This window comes from Varanus komodoensis, unplaced genomic scaffold (assembly GCF_004798865.1).
Source record: "Varanus komodoensis strain SLA01 unplaced genomic scaffold, ASM479886v1 scaffold16, whole genome shotgun sequence".
NCBI classification, from domain to species: domain Eukaryota; kingdom Metazoa; phylum Chordata; class Lepidosauria; order Squamata; family Varanidae; genus Varanus; species Varanus komodoensis.
In genome coordinates, this window is record NW_025335468.1 from 1,428,832 (window position 1) to 1,449,725 (window position 20,894).

The window sequence follows — 20,894 nt, forward strand, 5'->3', positions numbered from 1 at the left end:
AAGCACTATATTTAGTAAATGTCATTTTTCTGTTTATTATGCTTTTAGTCCCTTCTTTTATTCCATTCACCCTCCCCTTGCCAAGTGGGAGACTGTGTAGCTTGGCCCTGGAGCTGGAATAGTGTATGTTGCTCTCTGCTCTTCTGTCATTTGTTTCCTGCCAGAAAGGGGAAGCAGCAAGCAACAAACATTCACTCCATCTGGCCTTAGCCTGGGAAATGTGTTGGTCTTCAATACCAGCAGCTTCCGTTTCACCCCAGGTGTTATTGTTTCTTCATCTTCCTAGGCAGCAACGTACCACTGGCCCGTGGTGATGATGCCATTCCAGGAGTTTACCTACCATTTCCGATTAGCTAGACCTGTGAGTATAAGACCTTGCCATGTGCTGCATTGCAACAATTCATTCTCCAGTTAGGAGGGAAAGGAGAATATCATTCCATTACAGACTCTTCCTACAGCATCAGACTGCTTCTGGTACAATGGAGTAGAGGGCTCCAAAGCCATGCAGAGGTAGAGGAATGAGCTGATGCTCTCCATCTGTGGGGAAATATGCACAAGGATGGTGTGAGCATCTCTCACCTATTAAAAAAAGATAAGGAGAGATGGAAGCAACGTCTCTAATGCACAGTAGGGGTGCACATGTCATTTAGCTTTAATCTGCAATAGAGAGTATACAAATCCATAAAACTAATGAAGATGTTGGGTTGGATCAAGATTTAGTCATCCTTGGAGTAGACCTATTGAAATCAATGGGACTTAGTCGTGTGTAATTTAAGTCCCATTGATTCCACTGAATCTACTTTGTCAGTTTGACTAAACCTGGATCCATCCCATTGAATCTTGTCTCACAATCCAGATTCACCACCAGTACATCTGTTAAGGCTGTTGGGTTTTCCCTTTAAGTATCCGTCTCTTATGACTTCCTACATGGAACTCAGCCACAAGAGGTAATTGGACTTCTAGGGAGCCGGCCATGCACCTGTGGCTCAGTTTGGAAGTAGGTAAAGACTGAATTGGCTAAAGAGCCCTAATACAAGCTTAAGCTGGATCAACTGGCACAGGTTTCCCATCTTTTTCAAACTGAATTTCTGCTCCTATGTCATCCCTGCTTACCTGGGAAGTGAGTGTGCAGATGGTAGGCTCACCTTTGCTCTGTGTGCGCGCATATATATATATATATATATATATATATATAAAATAGATTCTCTGCTTGTGAGGTCCAAGATTTGCCTTCCGTCACCCTCCACCTCAGAATCAGATTCGGCTCCAGAAACATGAGAAAGAACATTAATTTCCACTTCAGTTTGTATTCAGCAGGTTTCATCCAATCTTAGTCTGCTGTGCCCTTCAATACGTTGTCAAACTAACATTGGATAGAACTCTTTGGCTCAACATTTGGGCCCCCTTTCCACTTGATTCTTCAACAGAAGGATTAATACCTTTTTTTAAAATTGAGGACCCCACCATATTATGAGATTTTGTGTTCCAAAGCCAGGACAGTGCCTTGGAGCTGCTTGCAGCAACTTTGTGATGACTAAATCTTGTCATTCTGCAAGGATGAGTCCTGCTGCTTCGATGAAAGTGTCTACTTTCCTGAGACCCTATTTTCTTTTCCCTCTCTTGGCACAGGGCGAAGCTAACTGCAGTAGCACTGTGGAACAGATGGGCTCTCTCTTTACTGACTATTACTTCCAGTTCTACTGGCTGTGTGAGTGAGTCTCTGGAGCATGGCTGCCCTTCGAAAGGAGCTGAAATGGGCTCACAAGACCGACTGGACTGGATGTTCTCTTCTATGAACCCCAAGCCCTATCCTGTTGCCTCTAATCTGTAAGCCCTTCCCCTTTGGGCTTTGAGCTGGTTTGATTCTTTTTTCCTAGTGGTGGGATACTGACATTAGAATGTCATGCAACTTTGGAGGAATACTGCCACTAGCAAAACCTTGAAATATCAAGGCTTCCTTTTTCTTATTCTACAAAAACTGGCATTCCTTTTTTTTCTCTCTTTCTTACACTGGATTTGAAAATTCTACACTGGACCACAACTGGGTTCACTCTGTCTGGACCTCTCAGTACTGTAAAACATGGCTTGGCTAGGAATGGACCTCAATGCCCAGAAAGCCACTGAAGCAGCTTTCAAAGACACTGACATTTCTCATGGGTGATGCTCAGAGCCCTCTTCTGAGCTGAAACACTGGATTCCTTTCTTTAAAGGAATATTCTGCTTGGATGTGTTGCAAGTCATACACTGGAGTTTCTGATCTTCTGGCTGGCAGCTGGCCATTTCTCTAAATTTATGCTCTGCAGACAGCCTGGCAACACTGGAACGCAGGAATGACAGGCCATTTCAAACAGCAGCAACCAGTGGAAAAGCTACGGGATTTACCTCTGGCTTCTTCCGGCCTCTTGTTTTGCCATATAGTTACATTCCAGGGAGAGCAAACCTCAAAAACCTCACAAAAGCAACTCTGCAAGTCTCAGGCAGACTAGTTTTGCTCCCAGTGTGCCTTCTATTTTCAGGGCTAGTTCTGAATATGCTTCTCAAGAAGCTGTCTAGGAGTTGTAACCCCCCTCCCCTTGGATTTGCTTGAGGAAACCAGTAACTGGGCTTGTGCCACTGAACTCTGCAGTGCTTCGGCTGTTATATGCACTGGAGCGATTCTCTGAAGTCCCATACATCCAGAGCAGAAGAAATGCATTTGTCCCAAAGAGCATGTGGCAAAGCCCTTGCTCAGCATTCGCACTTTGTGCCAGAGGCTGAAGAGGAAGACCATCAGAAGAGATCTGCCATACACGGAACATCACCAGACTGAATTTCTTTTTTATCCTCAAGGGGTCTCTGTCAGACAACAGAACACTTTTTTTCCACTCCAAGCCTTGAGTCTCCTTGGAATTCTGAGTATATTTTGAGTAATTTACTGTTACAAGGTTTTAACGTGCTAAACCACTGATCTTTTTTTTAAAAAAAAAAAACAGCTTGCTTAATTATTGATCTATTTGTCTCTCATAGGAAACCAAAGTGGGCCAGTGCTGAGCACCAGCCTCACCCGGAGTCTGAACTGGGTGCCTAGAGGAGTTAAGGCAGATGTACAAGCACAACCACCCTACCTGTCAGGTGTTTACCCTCCATTCAAAGTGGGGGTGGGTTAGGTCAGATTCCTGATTTTTGCAAAATGAATCAGACTTCTATATAAGAGTGAGAACTTGGAGGAGGAAGGAAAGGAGAAAGAGAAAGCAAGGAGAGAAAATAAAATAGGAAGCTGCTAGAACTGCTCTGTGATCCTGAATATAATTATAAATACAAAAGTCCATAGATAAAACATTCCCACCTTTGGCATATTTTAATCTCCTAACACAAGCAGTTTTAAATCGGGTTATTATAGTAAAAAGATAATGTTTTATGGGAGGCTCTCAGTTGGTAGTTTGGTGTGTGCATTTTAATATATTGGTGGGAGATATTGTGGTGCCTGTATTCATGGATGGAGCTGCCATTTTCCTATGTTGTCATATAGGCAAGTCCCACCCCTGACTAGCTTCTCTAGGACCATCAGCAGTTCCACATATTTGATGTTGTAAAGGTTTGTCCATGTTACAGATTTGCACTGACTGAATTCTTATCGTCTCTTCCTAGTGAATCCTGATAATTGGTGTTCTCTAAGAAGAGTTAGGGATTTTCTGATAGAAATTATCCAGCACCCTCAACAAACGAGTTCCCATGATTCTTCAGAGGCCCTGTAGTATCAAACTGGGCTAACTTGTGGTCACATAATAGATACAGCTTCACTGTCAGTGTCCCAGTCAGGAAAACGACTATCTTTCCTTATGAGGCTGTATATATTGATCTCTCCTGAGCAGTCATAAGGAAAAATGGCAACTGGGACTAGGAGCAAAAGAGAGAGGCCCAAAGATGTAGGCCAAGGAAGAGGTGGCGATTTGGCAGCCCACTGGAGGGACTTTTGTGAATCTGATAGTGTCTCTTTGCTCTGGCCCGCATAGGCCATCGCAGATGCACAGAAGCCCACTCACTAGCCTAGTCAGTCATCTTATACTTGGGGTGTATGAGAAATATATTTCTGCTCATAATCATGCAAACATGTCTTGTTCGCTGTTCCGAACTCAGATGCAGGTAAGAGTAATTTTTCCCAAGAAATGTTAGCAAATTTCCAAATGTGTAACTGCATTTGAACAGTAATGGTGTTCTTTTCTAAATGTGCACTTTGAATTGTGCTTTTTAAAAAAAAAAGCATTTTTGTACATTAGTCAACAGCGATGGAGTTTGAAAAACATGCACGGAAAAGAACACTTTCCCCATGTGACGTGTGCACTTTTACTGTTCTAAGATCCTCCCCCCAACCCAAAAAAAAAGCTGGAAATTAAAATGAGAACAAGCATTGAGGATTTAGGCAAGCTCACAAAACGCTGCTTCTCTCATCTCTTGCAATAAGGAATCTAAAACTGCAATTGCTAGTATTCGTCACTAGCTGGCATCATTGACCCAAGAGACAGAGCAATGTGATCAGCTCTTGGGTCAGAGTGAGAAATGACCCAGCGGCACCATTCAACATGGTGCAGCGGATGCATGATTAGATTCTTCCTTTAAGTAGTTTGGCACTATGTCACCAACATCACTCATTCTGAGATACAGAGTTTGTTAATGGTATATAGCAGAGGTAGCCTGACTTGCTCAGTGGAAGAGCCACATGAGACCCCAAAATAGGCACCCATGGGCTGTGAAATGCAAAATAAATAGGAACTGCATGCAGCTCACCAGCCTCAGTTTGGCCGTCCCTGGTATATAGGATGAGCTAGAAAGTGGAAGCACACCGCTTTTAATTGAATATATAGGGGGGGTTTAAAAATATAGTTTAGTTAAGACAATTCCTCTCTATTTGAATTACAAATTAAGGAAATGCAAAAATTGATTTAGGCAGTCGCCCTATACTCAGAATAATTTGTTGGGATTTCTGTGTAGACACATAATAGGATTACACTTTTAAGTATCACTTATGAAAATGGCCTTGTATTAAATGAAAGAAGTACAAAACTGCTTTACATATCATTTGTGAGACAATGTGTACTGACAGAAGCTTCAAATGGCAGGGAGCCAGTTTCTCCAACCTACCCTCTGTAACCTTTGCTTCTCTCTTCTCCTTTCCCTTGATTGGATCCATGAACTTTGGAGACCTCTTTACTGATGCCCCAGGGTCTTACCACCATTCTTGTTTTTCTCCTCCCTTTTCCAAGGTGCCTTAGTTTGGGCAAGGAGCCAGTGGGAGAGGAGCCTTAAACATTATTCTATTGCACTGGAGTGTTTGCTTTTCTACATTTGGACTATCTACTTGCACACCCGATGGATCATTGTTGTTTGTGCACGCCCTTAATCTCTCCCAAGATTTAACCTGGAGCATTAGGCTCATTAAAGGCATCCTTTGTTGGCTATGTCCAAATACTATGCCACGGGGGACCCATGAATAGTTCCCATAGTGCTGCCCAGCTAATTTCACCACATTGTCAGGTCTCCCTGCTTAGTTTGCATGAAGTCTCTGCTGGAGACTGTCTATCACTGGTGGATGCACTTTGTAGCTATACAACCCTGTCCCTAACTCTGTGTTTGCCCTTCAAGGATGAATCATCCATGAAGGTCTGGTACCAAATACTTCTTCACCATGCCTTCAAACTGCTGCTTACTATTTTCCCATAGCGAGAGACTGAGTCCAACTAAATAGGAAACACCCTTTTCTTCCCCTGCTCCTACCTTTGAAGTCCTGAGTGCCAAACCCCTATTGCCAGTAGCAGAATGGGAGGTCCTGTTCCGCCACTTCTTCCCATGCTTGCAGGTTCTTTCAGAGACTGTTATCTCACTGGAGGATCTTATCCTTAAGCCATGTCACTATGATCCCAGTAAGATCTTGCACAACCCCATGTTACCTCAGCAGTGTAGGAAGAAGCTCCTGTTCCACTGGAGCAATGCAAGTAGCAGCTCGTGGAGGCGACGGATTTGTCCTTGATCAGTATTGAGAGGCACCTTTGTCATCTAAATCCAGGTAGGGCTCTGTTCTCCTTTACAGCAGGAGGAGGCCACAGACACTCCCTTGCTATGGACTGGCAGTAAGAAGTCTTTAGACTGGTGGTTAAGAACCATTTAATTAAAAACAATCTGTTGAGGACATTCACATTTTGACCTGACTATCCCGTTGCCCACTCCCCACTAAGACAAAAGCAAAAGAAATCCCCAGCCAACCATCCACTGTTTCTTACCTATCTGGATCAGGGTGAGGGCAGTAGGAACATAGTTACATTAGAAGTAAATTTCATTAACCAATCATTTTTACTTCTCCCAGTCTATCAGGTGGAATCTGAGAGAAGGGGTGTACATATATCAAACATTTTCACTGGTAAATTCACATCAGCATTGTCTCTTGAGAATCCGATACACATAATCTGTGATAACAGTAGTGCTCTTTACATCCGTTTTAATGTTTGTTTTGAAATGCTTTAACTTACTGTAATTATATAGCACCTTTATCCTGAAGTGCTTCACAGTATCAGGTTGGGTAGGGGAGAGAACTAGCAGAACTGAGGTCTCATACTAAGTTAAGATCTATGTTTCAGTTGGTATCATGAGGGTGACAGCTGGACTGGCCAGCTGTAGCATCTTCTCCCTCCCTGCTCATTGGTCTCAGGAGGTGTTCTCCCCATTTGTTCTATCTGCACATTTTCCCAAAATAGCATGAAGAGATAACAACAGGACGTTTTCCTGAGCCTGAGTCACAGCTTCCCATCTAGTAGGAAATTCTTTTTCCTGACAGCTGGAACATGAAAAATTAGTTTGGGGGTCAAAAAAACCTAAGATGGATATGGAGCCAGCTTTTAAAGTCTGGCTGCTCTGAGGGGTTGTGAACATAAGTCACAAAGGAAACTTCATAAGCATTTTTTCTCTTGTTAAAGCTTAAAGCCTGTAAATAAGTTTTGTGCCATCACTGTGAGCCTTAAGGAAGATAAAGCACTAATTTGTTTTGTTTAAATGTTGCTATCACAGCTTTAATCATTGTATATGGCCCATCATATCTTTAGTGAGTGCTATATTAATTGAAGTTTTTATTGATATCTTGCTTTGGTGGATGATGTGTGGTTGCTCCCCCCCCCCCCCCCCGCCACCTTTCTGGTTTGTATTTATATTTTGTTTTGGAGTTCTAATACTCAGGACTCCTCTACTTCTGTTTTGCTTATCTAGACCTTTATTCCTAAGAAATGTACCTATATAAATAAATATATAAGTATACTACTTTGTATTCAAGATTGGCTCTTCGCTTCTTCCTCCATCTCATGGGATTGAATTCTTACAGTATAATTAGAGATGCAGCTCAAATATAAAAATATTAAATTGATTAACCTTGGGCAGTATTCTATACAACCAGATCGCTAACATAAAATCACACTTGCGTAAGCTACTTCTTAACATAGCACCAGCAGCATTTGCAGGACAGGTTTCTACTGCACCAGCCAATGCTCAGTGTTATGCTGGAAGTAGCTTACACTTAGTACAATGGCAGTTACATTAGGAAGAGCCAGGGTGGTGTAGTGGTTAAGAGTGTGGGGCTGGGACTCAGGCGATCCGGGTTCTAGTCCTTCCCCAAGCCATGGAGCCAACTGGGTGACTTTGGGCCAGTCACAGCCTCACAGCCAACCTACCTCACAGGGTGGTTGTTGTGGGGATAGGATTGAGAATAAGAGGAAGAACATTATGTGCTTGGTAAGAAAAAAGGTGGGATATAAATCTAATTAAAAATTAGTAATCGGGCTAAATAAGATAATGCCTCTTGAGTTATACTCAATTTAACCTTTTGGGTAAAAACATTTATATTGGACAGTATACTCATGCATCAAAGCAGGCATCTTAAAGACAACATTCCTGTGTGCAAGAGAAGGGAATCATCTTTTAGGATGGTGTTTGCCACCTTTTATGAAAAACTAGTATTTTAATCTGCTACTTGATAAGGAAACTGTTGAGTTGATTAAAACATTTTTTGTAGATTATATTTTGCAGCACTTCTAATAAATGTTGCTGGGTTGGATCCAGACCTATGTCAAGTAGATCCACTGAAATCAATAGGACTGAAGTTAGTCTTGATTCATTTCAGTGCATCTAAGCAAGCCTAGGACTGGATGTGACCCAGAGATTTTCATGTATACTGTAATGTGCCTAAAGCAAGTCAGCTTAAAATCCAGTTGAAATCAGTAAGAACCAGTGGAGGTGGCAAGTCTCAGTTTCAAGGAGGGCTGTGCAGCTCAAGCTGTGCGTGTGTAACAGAAAATCTGAGTTTGTGAGGGAGCTCCTTTGAGGTATAGCTATGCAAGCCCACAGATTTCCATGAATTACCTTTAGCTAGATTGGAGTCAGGATTATTTTTTTTTAAAAAATCACTTGAAGGCTCTCTTCCCTACAATCTTGCACTGAGGGAATCACCTTGTATCTCTTAATGGAACACTTTTGTACACTTAAGGTCTTCCATCTCTGAACAGTTCTGACTAAAATCCACTTTCTTTAAAAAGATTAAAATATGCCTTGAAATGGGTACTGCACATTGAAAGAAAGTCAAAAGGACCTTATGTTTGTATCCAAACTTTAGAAAAGTGATGAACATGCTGTGGCTTTAGAATTGCATGTTGTCCTCTGCTCTGGCACAAATGCCACCAATTACAAGGATACACATTCTATATGTAAGGAGTGCACTGAATTAGAAGAGATTCACATGTCCAGACCTGTGTTGGCTTAGCAGCTAAACTGTCTGGCACAAAATATATTACTGCTTTAGATCTCAAGACAGGCATTCATCCCTATTGTTCCTTGAAGGGTAGCCATATTGCTCTGTTGTAACAGAAATAGCCATGAGATATTTTAAACAAGGGACTACTGACCCCACGTCTGCCCCTACCTCAAGAGTGACCAAAAAACAGCTTATGGGGGACAAACCTAGCTCAAAAATAGATTTGTCTTCAATAAACCTCTGTAGCAGTATCACTGTACTTTGGCATAAAATGAAATTTTATTCTTGTTGGAGGCAGCAGGGGCCACATGCAGCCCAATGACTACATGTTGCCGATGCATGCGGTAAATCAACAAATGTATTACGGCAAAAACTTTTGTAAGCTACAGTCCATTTCATCGGATGCGTGAAGTGTTTTTACCATGGTCCAGTACTCTTCAGTGACAGCCTAATATTACCATTGCCAAATATGGGACTATTCAGTTCAAGCTAAAGATTACACTACCAGGAATATACCTAAAGATAACATGTGAGCATGACAAACACATCATAAGCATTCGTTTTACTATGGTACAACAAATGTAACTGAATTCCAAGAGTCAGTAAAAATCAGAAGTACAGACACAAGGATCTTGGCTATGTATCATTTCAGCTGCACCTTTCATTCCTGTAGGAGATCTAGGCATAACAGCAGACCGTAATAAAAGTTTATAGACCCATGAAAGGATGAAAGGAATGGGTCTTTGTATGTGGTAGGAAAAAAGGACTGAAAGAATAAAGAGCATGAAGTTCAGCTCATCACAGAGTAAAATTTATTGATTTGATGTTACTTCATTCTGGAATATAGGAAAGTGTCAGAAAAACAGTCCACAGCTGTGATGAGCCATATTAAGTACAAAAATAAAAAAGGAGCTTCACTAAGGCTTCTGGAACCTGAAATGAGAACAACAGAAATAGCTGGATCAAACTATTTTCTCAAATACTTATCCATTAATATAGTTTTCAGTGTTAGTATCCAAACTGGACACATAATATACATCTTCTCCCTATCCACTTTCTCTATGGCATACAAGTCTAATATCACCCTTACCATGTCCTACTTTTATACAGCTAAAGAGCCCCAGTGCTGTAGGCCATCCTTTCAGCAAGAATGGCTCTTGATGACCTCAGCCACACTAACCAGTCAAGCGCTTGCTGGGTGATGCTTTATGACTACAGCAGTGCTATTATTATGCAGTTGGGCCTCTCATTAGGAAGGCTAACCAGTACATCTACTAATGGTACACTCGGGATTTGACATTACCAGCAGACAGAATGAAAGCTGGAGATCATTCAGATCCAGCATGTTTAAACTGGCTTTCATGATAAAGGCCTAGATATTGTGTTTTCGAGTATACCCATGGTATAGATACTGAATTATTCACTGGCTAAGAGGACAAGGCTGGGGTTTAGCAAGCTCTTAAACAGATACAAAGCAATGAAGCTTTGGACTTAAAGCAGCTCCTAGAGTTTCCGGCATGCAAACACTTTCTGTTATAAATCCAAGGAGAACAAGCTGTTACCATATTTGAACACAAGCTTTCCATATTCACACCCCTTTTCAGAAGGGAAGGGAAGCAACATTGCTCTGAAATGCTCAGAGAAGAAAGCTTCTGGTGTTGTTGGAATAAATCTGGACCCCAAAAAAGTATAGGTTCTGCAGGTCTCAGTGAGCAAGTCTATGCAATTTACAGAAATCCATGCACAAATACCAATCATGCAATCATGTCAGGACATAAAGTATGGTGTTGCCCTATTATGTTACAGGAAGCTTTAGTATGAAGTTACATATTGGATAAATACTTATCAGAAGGGAAGTTAAGTCTACACGTTTAGACTATTAAGTAGGCATCAGTGTTTGTGGGGGGGGTAACTTTTCTGTAACCAACTTCTACATTTTTCCACAGAAAGCTTTCCTTTAACACACTGTTGCTTGATAAGATTAATTTGTAGCATTCATAAATGGATTTACCAGTCAAATTTGGCATTCTAAAAATTTCAACTTATAGTCAGGTGACTGTAGCTAAGAAGAAGGCATAGATAGTAGCTTTAGATGTGCAACAATGTCTTGGGCATGCAAAAATTAGTATGTTCAGTTTTCACTGTTTATATTTTAAGGAAACAATGTCATAAGAAGTGCATGTTATTGACTTATGTCTTAAAATATATACAAGTTTTTCAATAAAGTTAATTTCTGCTAAAGCTTTGCATTAATTTGAATATAACATTAAAGCCACTTGCTAGGTAAGTGCATACAGAATTTCAGCAATGCATTATAAACTTACTGTACTCGATGGGATTTGCTTTTGAATATACATGCTTAAGCCTGCACTTAAGAGTGTGCTTATAGATTTTCCTTAAACATTTCAGTTCAAATGACTTCTGACTAGTGGAAACATGTTAAAGTTATTTAGCTAACATCTAAAATAAACATTCTTTTTAACTGTTATGCCTAACGGTATAAGTTGACACCATCTAGAGGCTGTTTGGAGACTGAGCCCCTGCACTGTCCTACCCCCTCAAAGCTGGCACAGAAAGAACTGTGCCAACTGCCCCAAATCGCACCTGGACATGGAGATGGAAAGGGAGCCCCAGGCACCTTCCCTCCTCCTTGCCAGCCATACATCTAGACAGCCAAAACCCTGTTTGGTTGTCTAGATAAAGTGCAGGCTGAGAAACGCAGCAGCTATTACCATGCCTCACACCTTGCACTGGATGTTATAAACTTTCAGATTCAGAGGCTAACAAGCAGTTACCCTGCAGGTGAAAGAACTGCATCTAAAATACATCAAAATGTGTTGTATCGGATTCTAATTGGTCATTGGAAAAAAATCTAATTCAAACTTGTCCAGAAAATCCATGCCACTAGACCTAATTTCCTGTCTTACCTGAAATAGCTCCTGCTTTACTGTCACACATAGATTCCAACCCACAGCAGTAAGAAAAGTACTCCAAAACCCATAAAGAGTGAAGCCACCAAGGAGATGAGCAGTTCCTTGTAAATGTCCCGTGTATACTTGGTAGAAGTTACTTCATAGCTGAGATATTAATTAAAGCAATAACCAGACTCAAATGTCAGAAGAATGCCCATACACTCCCTCTGCCATTAGCAGCAGCCCAACATGCAAAAATTATACAGATGAAGTTTACCCCAGCATATACCATAGAAAAGCTTTCAGCGGCTTCATTTCTGTGAGACTGAAGTTGAAAGAAACAGGAGCAGGCCCAGTACAACAAAAGAGTACTAAGTAGTCTTCAGCATTATATATCATCCTGAACACTTTCAAAGAAACATTCATGCCATCAAAATGGGGGGGGGGGAACGTTCCTGTAAATTCCCACAATCCATGCTGCTCTCTAGTACAAATTTAGGAAATTTCAGTTCAGCCTTTGAAACTGAAATTTTACATATTCTTCCAAATTCCAAGGATATGATAATTTCTCAGTTTTTTCTATACTTCAAGGACTTGCTTTCGAGTCTTTGGTCACCCATAATTCCACTGACAGTTCTGAAAGTACTGGAAGCTTTCAGAAGACTTCTTAATTTAACATGAGACACAAATATGGAATGTAATGTTTAAGTTATTCCTCATGATTTAATATTCCACCTTTAATGTTTGACAGTTAAGTATCTGCATTTTTCACACAAAGCTTATAGTGCCCCATTTAGTAAAGGGAGAAAAACAAACATAAAATCTGGTTGTTGTAGAGAAAACTACCCACCTGGACACTACAATCAAGTTCTGGGGCTTTCCAAGGGAGGCTTGGATAGTGGCAACAAGAAGAGGTTTTTCAGTGGCCCCCAGCCCCCATTTTAGAATAAGTTCCCCACTGAGGTCTGTCTAGCACCAACTTTACTATCTTTCTGCCAGGTAAAGACAATCTTCAACTGTGGAGCATTTAATTAGTTACTGGAGCCTGCTGGTTGGGTTTAACTGTCTTTTTAATGTATAATTTTGTTTTTCTGCTTTAAATTTTGTACTGCTATCTTTTATGATGTTTTAACTGGTATATTTTGTATTGTTTTTAAATATTTCGTTGTGAAGTTTGTAGGATTACTTCTACAAGGTGAGGTTTGTACTGCAAAATACATCTCTGCTGTGCACATTCCTCTTTCCCTGTCTATGCATCAACCACACAGACACATCATAGAAGCAGTAACCTATTTCAAATAACCACTTGAATTCATGACACTTAACACTCAAAATTATTTACCATGGTACCAAGATAGTAATTAACAAAGAAGAAAAGGTTAACTTGAAAACCTTTTGAAAATCTCTCTTAATGGCTTTGGGGTGCAGGGGTTCCTGAGTTTTCTACTACATTCAATCTTCAAGATTCTCTTTACCAGTACAGAGTATTAGAATTTAGCCTTTCTTCACAATGATGTGGCATAGGGATGTCCAGTCCAAACCCTGAGAAGAATTCTGCATCTTAAAGGTGTAACCCCTGGAGTTAATTCCAGGATTTCTGATAAACATTTTGAGTACCACCCTGACAACTGGCAATTGGATGGTACAGAAAAGCAAGCAATAATAATATAGAATCATGTTATACAAATTGCACAGTGGAGAAGCTCATCAATGTATGCTGCTACCAGAGGAAACTCCAAGTGGCACTTTCTCCTTCCGGTAAAGGTATTTTTATTTGGCTAGGCTTTTAACAAGAAACACTAGTTTAAGGTGCAATCCTATTATAACAGTTGTAATCCCGTGTATGTGGGAACTTACAAGCATCCTACATAGGGCTGAAGGAGAAAAAGCTATTGCCTCTCTGTCTTGTCTTTTCACAAGGCAGGCCTATTTGCCCATTTAGTAACAGCATTCTAAACCAAGAGGGAAGGTGGCAAGGGAAGCCCCAAGATAACTCATATGCTGGCATTCTCCAATTTCTTCCCCTCTCCGTCTACCTAATTGCCTTCCTTGCCCCTCTCTGATGTTGCTTTCTTGACCTTGGAGAGCAACTGGAGCAGTTCTTTCAGCACAAGCTGCAAAGGGGAGCGGATCAGAGCTCCAGGTCACTCCAAGGTTAAGAACATTAGGAAAGCCATGCTGAATAGGACAAAAGGTTAATCAAGTCTAGCACTCCATACACACAGTGGCAAACCAGCTGCCCACAGGATTCCTTGAGCAGGGTGGGAACGACCTCCTCCTGCTCAAGCTCCTCAGCAACTGGCGTATGCAGGCAGGCCACCTCTGGTAAAGGACATAGCACATGGTCAGCAAGGCTAGTAGCCACTGATAGCCACCTCCCTCATGAATCTGTCCAGTCCTCAGATTGGTGGCCATCACCACTTCCTGTAGCAGTGAATTCCATATTGTGTGCAGAAGTACTTCCTTTTATGTCCTAGACCTTCCACCTATCAGCTTCATGGGAAGATCCTGGGTTTAAGTGCTATTGGAAAGAGAGAAAAATGTCTCATCCACTGTCTCTACACCATGCACTATTCATCTCCAATCTTGAATCAGAATTTGAAGTATCCTGATAAACTTCAAATGCAGCTTAAGGACCATAGGATTTCCCACTTTCTCTATGCTCTTTTCTGTTTGGCTTATTTTTTATAAACTCTGCTACTCTGCACTGTTTGTTTATATTGGTTTTATTTTATACCACCCTGATAGTCTGGCTGAAAGGCAGACTGAAAAATCTGCCCCCCTGTAATAAAGAAGAATTTAAAATTAGCATTATAAATAAACAAACATTCAGGTACCCTCTCAGTTGCTGGCAACCCTAAACCCCAGAACACTGGGGCAACCAAAATGACTCTGGACGCTGGATTCCCACCAACTGAACTGGGCTGCTATGGGCACTAAGAGGATACACGAAGAACCAAGCGGTGAAGAACATGCCGATGGCCAGGAGAACCACGGTGAGGTGTGGAAACACGGCCGGGTTCACCGGGCTGGTGTATCTGCTCATCGTCTCAAGCTCCTAATGGGGGGCGGGGGAGGAAGAAAGGAAGGAATACGTGAGAGCATTTCAGTTGCTGTGAAGCAGTCTCTCCCATCTCGCGCGCTGCGAACGTGCTGAACCACAACACCCATCGTCCCCACAGGCAGCACATCTGCTGGGCCCCAATGCGGGGGAAGGCCGTTTTCAAGAGACATCTCAGTCAGCGAGCGTCGACCATTGGCGCCCACCGACCATCCTTTGCAGGTTCCTTCGGGGTTATCGGTCCTCCGACAGAACCGAGCAGACCCACCAGCAAAGGCGGCAGTCAGAAAAAGGAGCGCTACGGCTGACAAACGTGGGGGGCGCGGCTGCCACCAACCCTCCTCCCAGCCCCTTACCATGGCTCCCTTGGCGCCCGCACTTCTCCACAGTCGGCAAAAAGACACGTCTCTTCCTCCGCTTCGCTCCGCCTTTTCGCAGCCGGAACTCCGCCGGCTTATCTCCCTCCCTGTCAAAAGGCTCTCTCTCGCAGGCCGCCGGGAGTTGTAGTCCGGTGATGCCTGTACGAGCGGGCAAGCGGGAAAAACCGCGAGAACGAACTACATCTCCCAGTGACGCCCCGCCTCCTTTTCTGCCTGCGCCGGGCGCGGGAGTTGAAAGGCGCCAAAAGAGAGGAGGCGGGAACTGGACCACCGGACTCGGCGGCCGGGCTACTTGCGCAGCGAGCTTCGGGCGCGTGGCAGCCGGAGGCGGCGAGGGGCTCAACGGCCAGCGGCGGTCGGAGACGCGTTTGCGCGCGGCCTTGCGCTTCGCTTGGCCCTTGGCGCGGCCCTTGGAAGCTGAGGGACGGCACTCCTCCCTTCCCGCGCTCCGGCAGGCTCTCAGCCAGCCCCGAGTCTGTTTCGCGGACTGGACTTTAGGAGGCTGCTGGCCCGCAAGGTGAGTTAAGTTGCTGTAGCAGCTGTTTAATAGCTTTGGACTTTAGGCCTGTCTGTATTAAGTGTGTGCCCGACCGTGAGTGGCCAAAGGGGCGTTTGGTCTTGGCTGAAACGAGGCCAAAGCGTGATGCTTGGTGGTGGCCGAGATTTATTGTGCCAGTGGCCCTTCGTGAGTCTAAACGGGTCGATGCTTCCGGCCTGTTTTTATCGGGAGGCTCAAGTTAGGTCCACCGCAGCCTTCTCAAACCTGGTGCCTTCCAGAAATAATGAATTGCAATTCCCAGCAGCCCCAGCCAGTGCGGCAATTGAGGAGAGCTGGTGCACAGTGCTGCTGCAAGGTAACTTGCTAGTTGAAATTCGAGTCCAATTGCATAGTACCCAAGGCTGGCCAGGTTATTTTGGTACCTCGAAGTGCCTTTCAGTTTCCTTTGTAATAGAAATACGATGGCACTAAATTATTGATCAGTCTGTTGCTCTTTTAAAACACTGAAAATCTGCTGCTTGAAGCTGTTGCCTGATTATAGAACTTGCCTGACTTCTCCCCCCGCCCCCGCCCCATACCTCCTCTTCTTCCTGCAAGCAAGGGTTGTTTGCTGCTACTAAACATACTGGAATTATAACAGAAAGTCACAGAAGAGGAATTGGGTTGTTTCTGCTGGAAGCCCTGCTTGCAATCTTTGCAGAGACATCGGACTGGTCACTGTTGGGAATAGCACAGTACACCGTTAGATGGAAATGGTCTCCAGTCCAACAGAACTGTGTTTAAATTACCAGCAAGCTTACAGCAGATACTCCTTGAGCCACATTTCCTGATGGAATTTGCTCAGCTTAGTACAAAGGGCTGATTCCATATTTTTAAAATAAGAGTATTCCATCAATTTTGCTACTGCTATTGTCTTCACATTCAAGAGCCTTGAGCTGGGACTTAAGGAAGAGATATGATAGCTAGCAGTCATATTTGCCCCTTATCATACTCCATTTTCTGTGGACAGTTGTCACAGTCAGAATTTGTGAACTCCCACAACAGCAAAAGCTGTTTAAAAATGGAGGTATACTACTTTATTTACTAAATGCTTCCCTCCAAATTATTGGAAGCAGCACAATTTTGCCTGCTAGCAGAATATACTGGTTTGTCAGTGGACTAAACTGCCTGAGTCCTCGTCAGTGAACTCTATAAAAGTCAAAAGGTTCGTCAGTGTAACTCATGGATCCTCAAAACTACAGCCCATGGGCTGGATCCAGCCTTCCATGCCCATTTATCTGGCCCGCCTCAGAGGTTTTGGACCCATTGCACGCACATGCATGTGTGCAGGCACGCGTCCAGCGGCAGCTTGCTTGTGGGGAGATCGTTTTGAACTCACTCAGAGTCCATGTGCCACATGCACGCTCTGACCCCTCACTGGCCCATGCTCCCCGCCGGCACTGCCTTGGCAGCCTGCGTCCACCACCGGCACCTTTCAGCTGGCCCCCTGTTAAAAAAGTTTGAGGACCCCTGGTGTAACTAAACCCTACCCCTGTGTTGGAGGACCTTTGAAAGCTCCATTTCTAACAGGTTCGTTTTTTCTTGTTAGAAGCACAGATGGTACTTGGTTTCCAGCATGGATGTGGTTTGAGTCCCTTAATTTTTCAGAGATATCTACTGATAAAGATTATAATAAAATGATGTAACTAGTCATGTAACAAAATCAAATGAAGAAACACAACTCAGAGGCATGTGATACCTAAAAAAATGTATAATTATGTATTATAGTTAGGTAATGAGAAGTCCTTAGATTTTCTGTTCTTGGAGAGGTTTCTGGTGTGGTTCCTTCTGTGCTGGCTAAAAGTTGGGAATGTGGAACTGGAGTGTGGAATTCCATTTCCCAGGTCCGAGATTTCTGCCTCTGTCCTCATATCTGGGGATCTGAATCATCCTTTAGCCCCACCGCTGCCCATGATGTTTAATCACCCAAGGATTGAGCTATTAGGAACTACTTAGAGGAAATAACCTTATACAGGGAATGGATGCTCTAGGAAGTTTCCTTTGCATTTTATAAGAATTACATACAAACTTTAAAAAAGATTCTTTGTTGTGTCTAGCCACTTTCTTTAAATGAATGGTTAATTATTGTTTATTATTTACATTTTTGTTCTTCCCAATAACAAAAAACCCCTCCCTGCGCAGATGAAATTGTGAATGCGTAGATGGAACACTGCAGATATATAGTTCTACCTTCTATAAGGGATGGAAAGACAAGGAAAAGCTGCTGTCTAACCAGCTTGCTCTAATATCTCCTTTGGAAGAGATTTTCTAATAATCTTTACCACTACTTGAAACTATTAAAATAGTAAACTATTTTGAAAATCAGTCTTAGGAAATGTCATCTAACTACCTTTTAATCTAAGTATTTTCCCTGCTATGGTCATCTGTATCCTGTTATAAGCACAGAATAACTATGGTTATCCCTTTCCTAATGGTAAACAATTATTTTATAGTTTTTTTCTTCAATTCCTTGAAATTTAATTTAACCAAATGTAAATAATAAGTGAATATAGTATATTAACCTACTGATCAGCTTAGAATGATAGGAAATTGGAGGAAAAACTATATCCTGTTTCAGTAAAAGCCTACTTTCTTGTTCACATCTGTGCTTTTACTTCCTAGGTTTCATCACCTCCAAGTCAGACTTCAGTTTCAGTTTTGTTACCAGGATGGGAATCCATGGTTTGGCCAAACTGATTGCAGATGTAGCACCTGCTGCCATTCGAGAGAATGATATTAAGAGTTACTTTGGCCGGAAGGTAGCCATTGATGCATCTATGAGTATTTATCAGTTCTTGATTGCTGTGCGTCAGGGAGCTGATATGTTGCAAAATGAAGAAGGCGAGACCACAAGCCACCTTATGGGTATGTTCTACCGCACCATTCGCATGGTGGAAAATGGCATCAAGCCTGTTTATGTCTTTGATGGCAAACCCCCACAAATGAAATCGGGTGAATTGGCTAAGCGCACCGAGCGCCGAACTGAGGCAGAGAAGCAACTGCAAGAGGCCAAGGAGGCAGGTGAGGAGGAAAATGTAGAAAAATTTAGTAAGAGGCTAGTAAAGGTAACCAAACAACACAATGATGAGTGCAAGAAATTGCTGGCCTTGATGGGCATCCCCTATGTCGATGCACCTGGCGAGGCTGAAGCTAGCTGTGCAGCCCTAGTGAAAGCTAACAAGGTCTACGCAGCTGCTACTGAGGATATGGACTGCTTGACCTTTGGTAGCCCTGTGTTAATGCGACATCTTACATCCAGTGAGGCAAAGAAACTGCCAATTCAGGAATTCCACCTAAACCGTGTCCTTCAGGATATGAACCTGACGCATAAGGAGTTTGTGGACCTCTGCATATTGCTAGGTTGTGACTACTGTGAGAGCATTCGTGGAATTGGGCCTAAGCGTGCCATAGAGCTTATCAAGCAGCACAAGAGCATAGAAAAGATCATTCAGCAAATAGATACCAAGAAGTACTCTGTGCCCGAGAACTGGCTGCACAAGGAGGCTCAACAGCTCTTCTTGGAGCCTGAGGTCATAAGCCCAGAAGCTGTGGAGCTGAAGTGGAGTGAGCCAGAGGAGGAAGGGCTTGTTGCTTTTTTGTGTGGGGAGAAGCAATTCAATGAAGAAAGAGTCCGTAGTGGGATCAAGAGACTGAATAAGAGTCGTCACGGTAGCACGCAGGGACGACTGGATGACTTCTTTAAGATTACTGGTTCCATCACTTCAGCCAAGCACAAAGAACCAGAACCCAAGGGACCTGCCAAGAAGAAAGCCAAGGGCAGTGGTGCAGCAGCATCAAAGTTTAAAAGAAGAAAATAAAATTCTTGTCTGGAACAGCCATTCCATTCCACTCCAGGTCCCCTTAGGAACAAAACATATTAAACAGCAAATGTAGGAGCTTAACGTAACATATTTTTGCTCTGTGATACTCAAGAAATGAGACAGCCGTTATCAGGCTCCACCTCAGCCAAAACTGCAGGACACTGTTTTCACTGACAGATGTTTGTTAACATTAATTAGTGTCCACAAATACAGCCATGCTGAAGGCTGCTATGCCTGCCAAGTCACTCAAAAGGTGTTGCTCTTTCCACCAGGGGTGCTGTGAATTATCAGTGGTAGTTTACTCATTGCACAATGCTGGAATGCCTTTAGTTTTGAGTTGTAGCTTCTAATAAGTCTAGTAAATATAAATAAATTAATAAATATGACAAAGTTATTGTATTACTTTGGTGTAGTTCTTTATGTCAAAATTCATTTTGTGAGGTTGAGATGTAATATTGCTAGAAATTTCCAAACCACAATTTGAAGTGATCAAAAGATGGGGTCAGCACAAAAAGGTCAATGAAAGCAGTACTAAAGTCTGGTTACTTTAATACTTAAGATAGCATTGCTGCAGAGATTCTGCACTTCTAACCCTGGCTCAGTTACACATCTTATGCTTGTCAATTAAAAGAATCAGGTAATCGCTACATTCTATAGATCTGGCAGGAAATTTGTCAAGCATTTATTTTGTGAGAATGGAAAAATGGTGTATCAGCAATATATTAACCTGACAGTAAGCAAGAAACTAAACTAAATTTCAAAGAACAAGCTGAATTTCTTATTTTGATGAGCATTCTGGGAGGCATGTGTGTGCTTGTTTCTTGCATGGGAACTTTTTTCCTTTGGTTTTTGTGGCAATTGGCCTACACATGACTGAAAAGGAAGGGGTTTTGGGGGGAGGGGGCTCTGAAATAAATAGGGAGACGTCATCATGGACTTTTGTCTTAGCTTTGCATGAATTTTAGTGCCAGAATTTCAAAAAAAATCATATAGTAGCTGACATTTCCTATCATTAATGCCTATCACTAGTGTTCTTTTGATTTTAACTATTCCAACAATTATACAATAACACCCCATTTGCATTATTGTGACCTTCTTTATAACAGACTTTACAAAATGTTATACAATGTTTATGATAGTTGTGCCTATGTAAATAGCCAAGAATTTGGAAATGTATATCCAAAGCTAATAAGACACCAAAACTACTTGGTATATTTATTTACATTGGGACTTTAATGCCTTTAAATATATGACCATCCCCTCACAATATCCTTGTAAAGAAAAAGACAACAGAAGTTTCTCCTAACTTTGGTCAAGTTCTTTGGACAACATAGCAATCACAAATATTGAATTTTAGTATTGGATTTATTCGTGGTTTACAAAGGAGCTGTTTTACTAGACTAATGGTGCCATCGAAT

General features: G+C 42.3%; 3 protein-coding genes across 6 annotated transcripts in view; 2 read left to right on the forward strand and 1 right to left on the reverse strand.

Moving 5' to 3' along the window:
* Positions 1-7,293, forward strand: part of MYRF (myelin regulatory factor) — a 126,124-nt gene extending 118,831 nt beyond the window's left edge. For all 4 annotated transcript variants that reach the window (XM_044425675.1, XM_044425672.1, XM_044425674.1 and 1 more), the window contains 2 exons: positions 287-361; positions 1,630-7,293. In XM_044425675.1, the coding sequence (XP_044281610.1) occupies positions 287-361; positions 1,630-1,716 (162 nt within the window). In that variant the 3' untranslated portion in view covers positions 1,717-7,293. The remainder of the gene's footprint in view (positions 1-286; positions 362-1,629) is intronic.
* Positions 7,294-9,311: 2,018 nt separating this feature from the next.
* TMEM258 (transmembrane protein 258) lies at positions 9,312-15,205 on the reverse strand. The gene is made up of 4 exons (XM_044425679.1): positions 15,094-15,205; positions 14,625-14,734; positions 11,692-11,841; positions 9,312-9,697 (listed from the first exon to the last, which is right to left on the reverse strand). The coding sequence occupies exons 1-3, from the start codon at positions 15,094-15,096 to the stop codon at positions 11,715-11,717; spliced, it is 240 nt and encodes a 79-aa protein (XP_044281614.1). The 5' UTR covers positions 15,097-15,205; the 3' UTR covers positions 9,312-9,697; positions 11,692-11,714.
* Positions 15,206-15,366: 161 nt separating this feature from the next.
* On the forward strand, positions 15,367-19,875 carry FEN1 (flap structure-specific endonuclease 1). The gene is made up of 2 exons (XM_044425814.1): positions 15,367-15,634; positions 18,278-19,875. The coding sequence occupies exon 2, from the start codon at positions 18,325-18,327 to the stop codon at positions 19,471-19,473; it is 1,149 nt and encodes a 382-aa protein (XP_044281749.1). The 5' UTR covers positions 15,367-15,634; positions 18,278-18,324; the 3' UTR covers positions 19,474-19,875.
* The last annotated feature ends 1,019 nt before the right edge of the window (positions 19,876-20,894 follow it).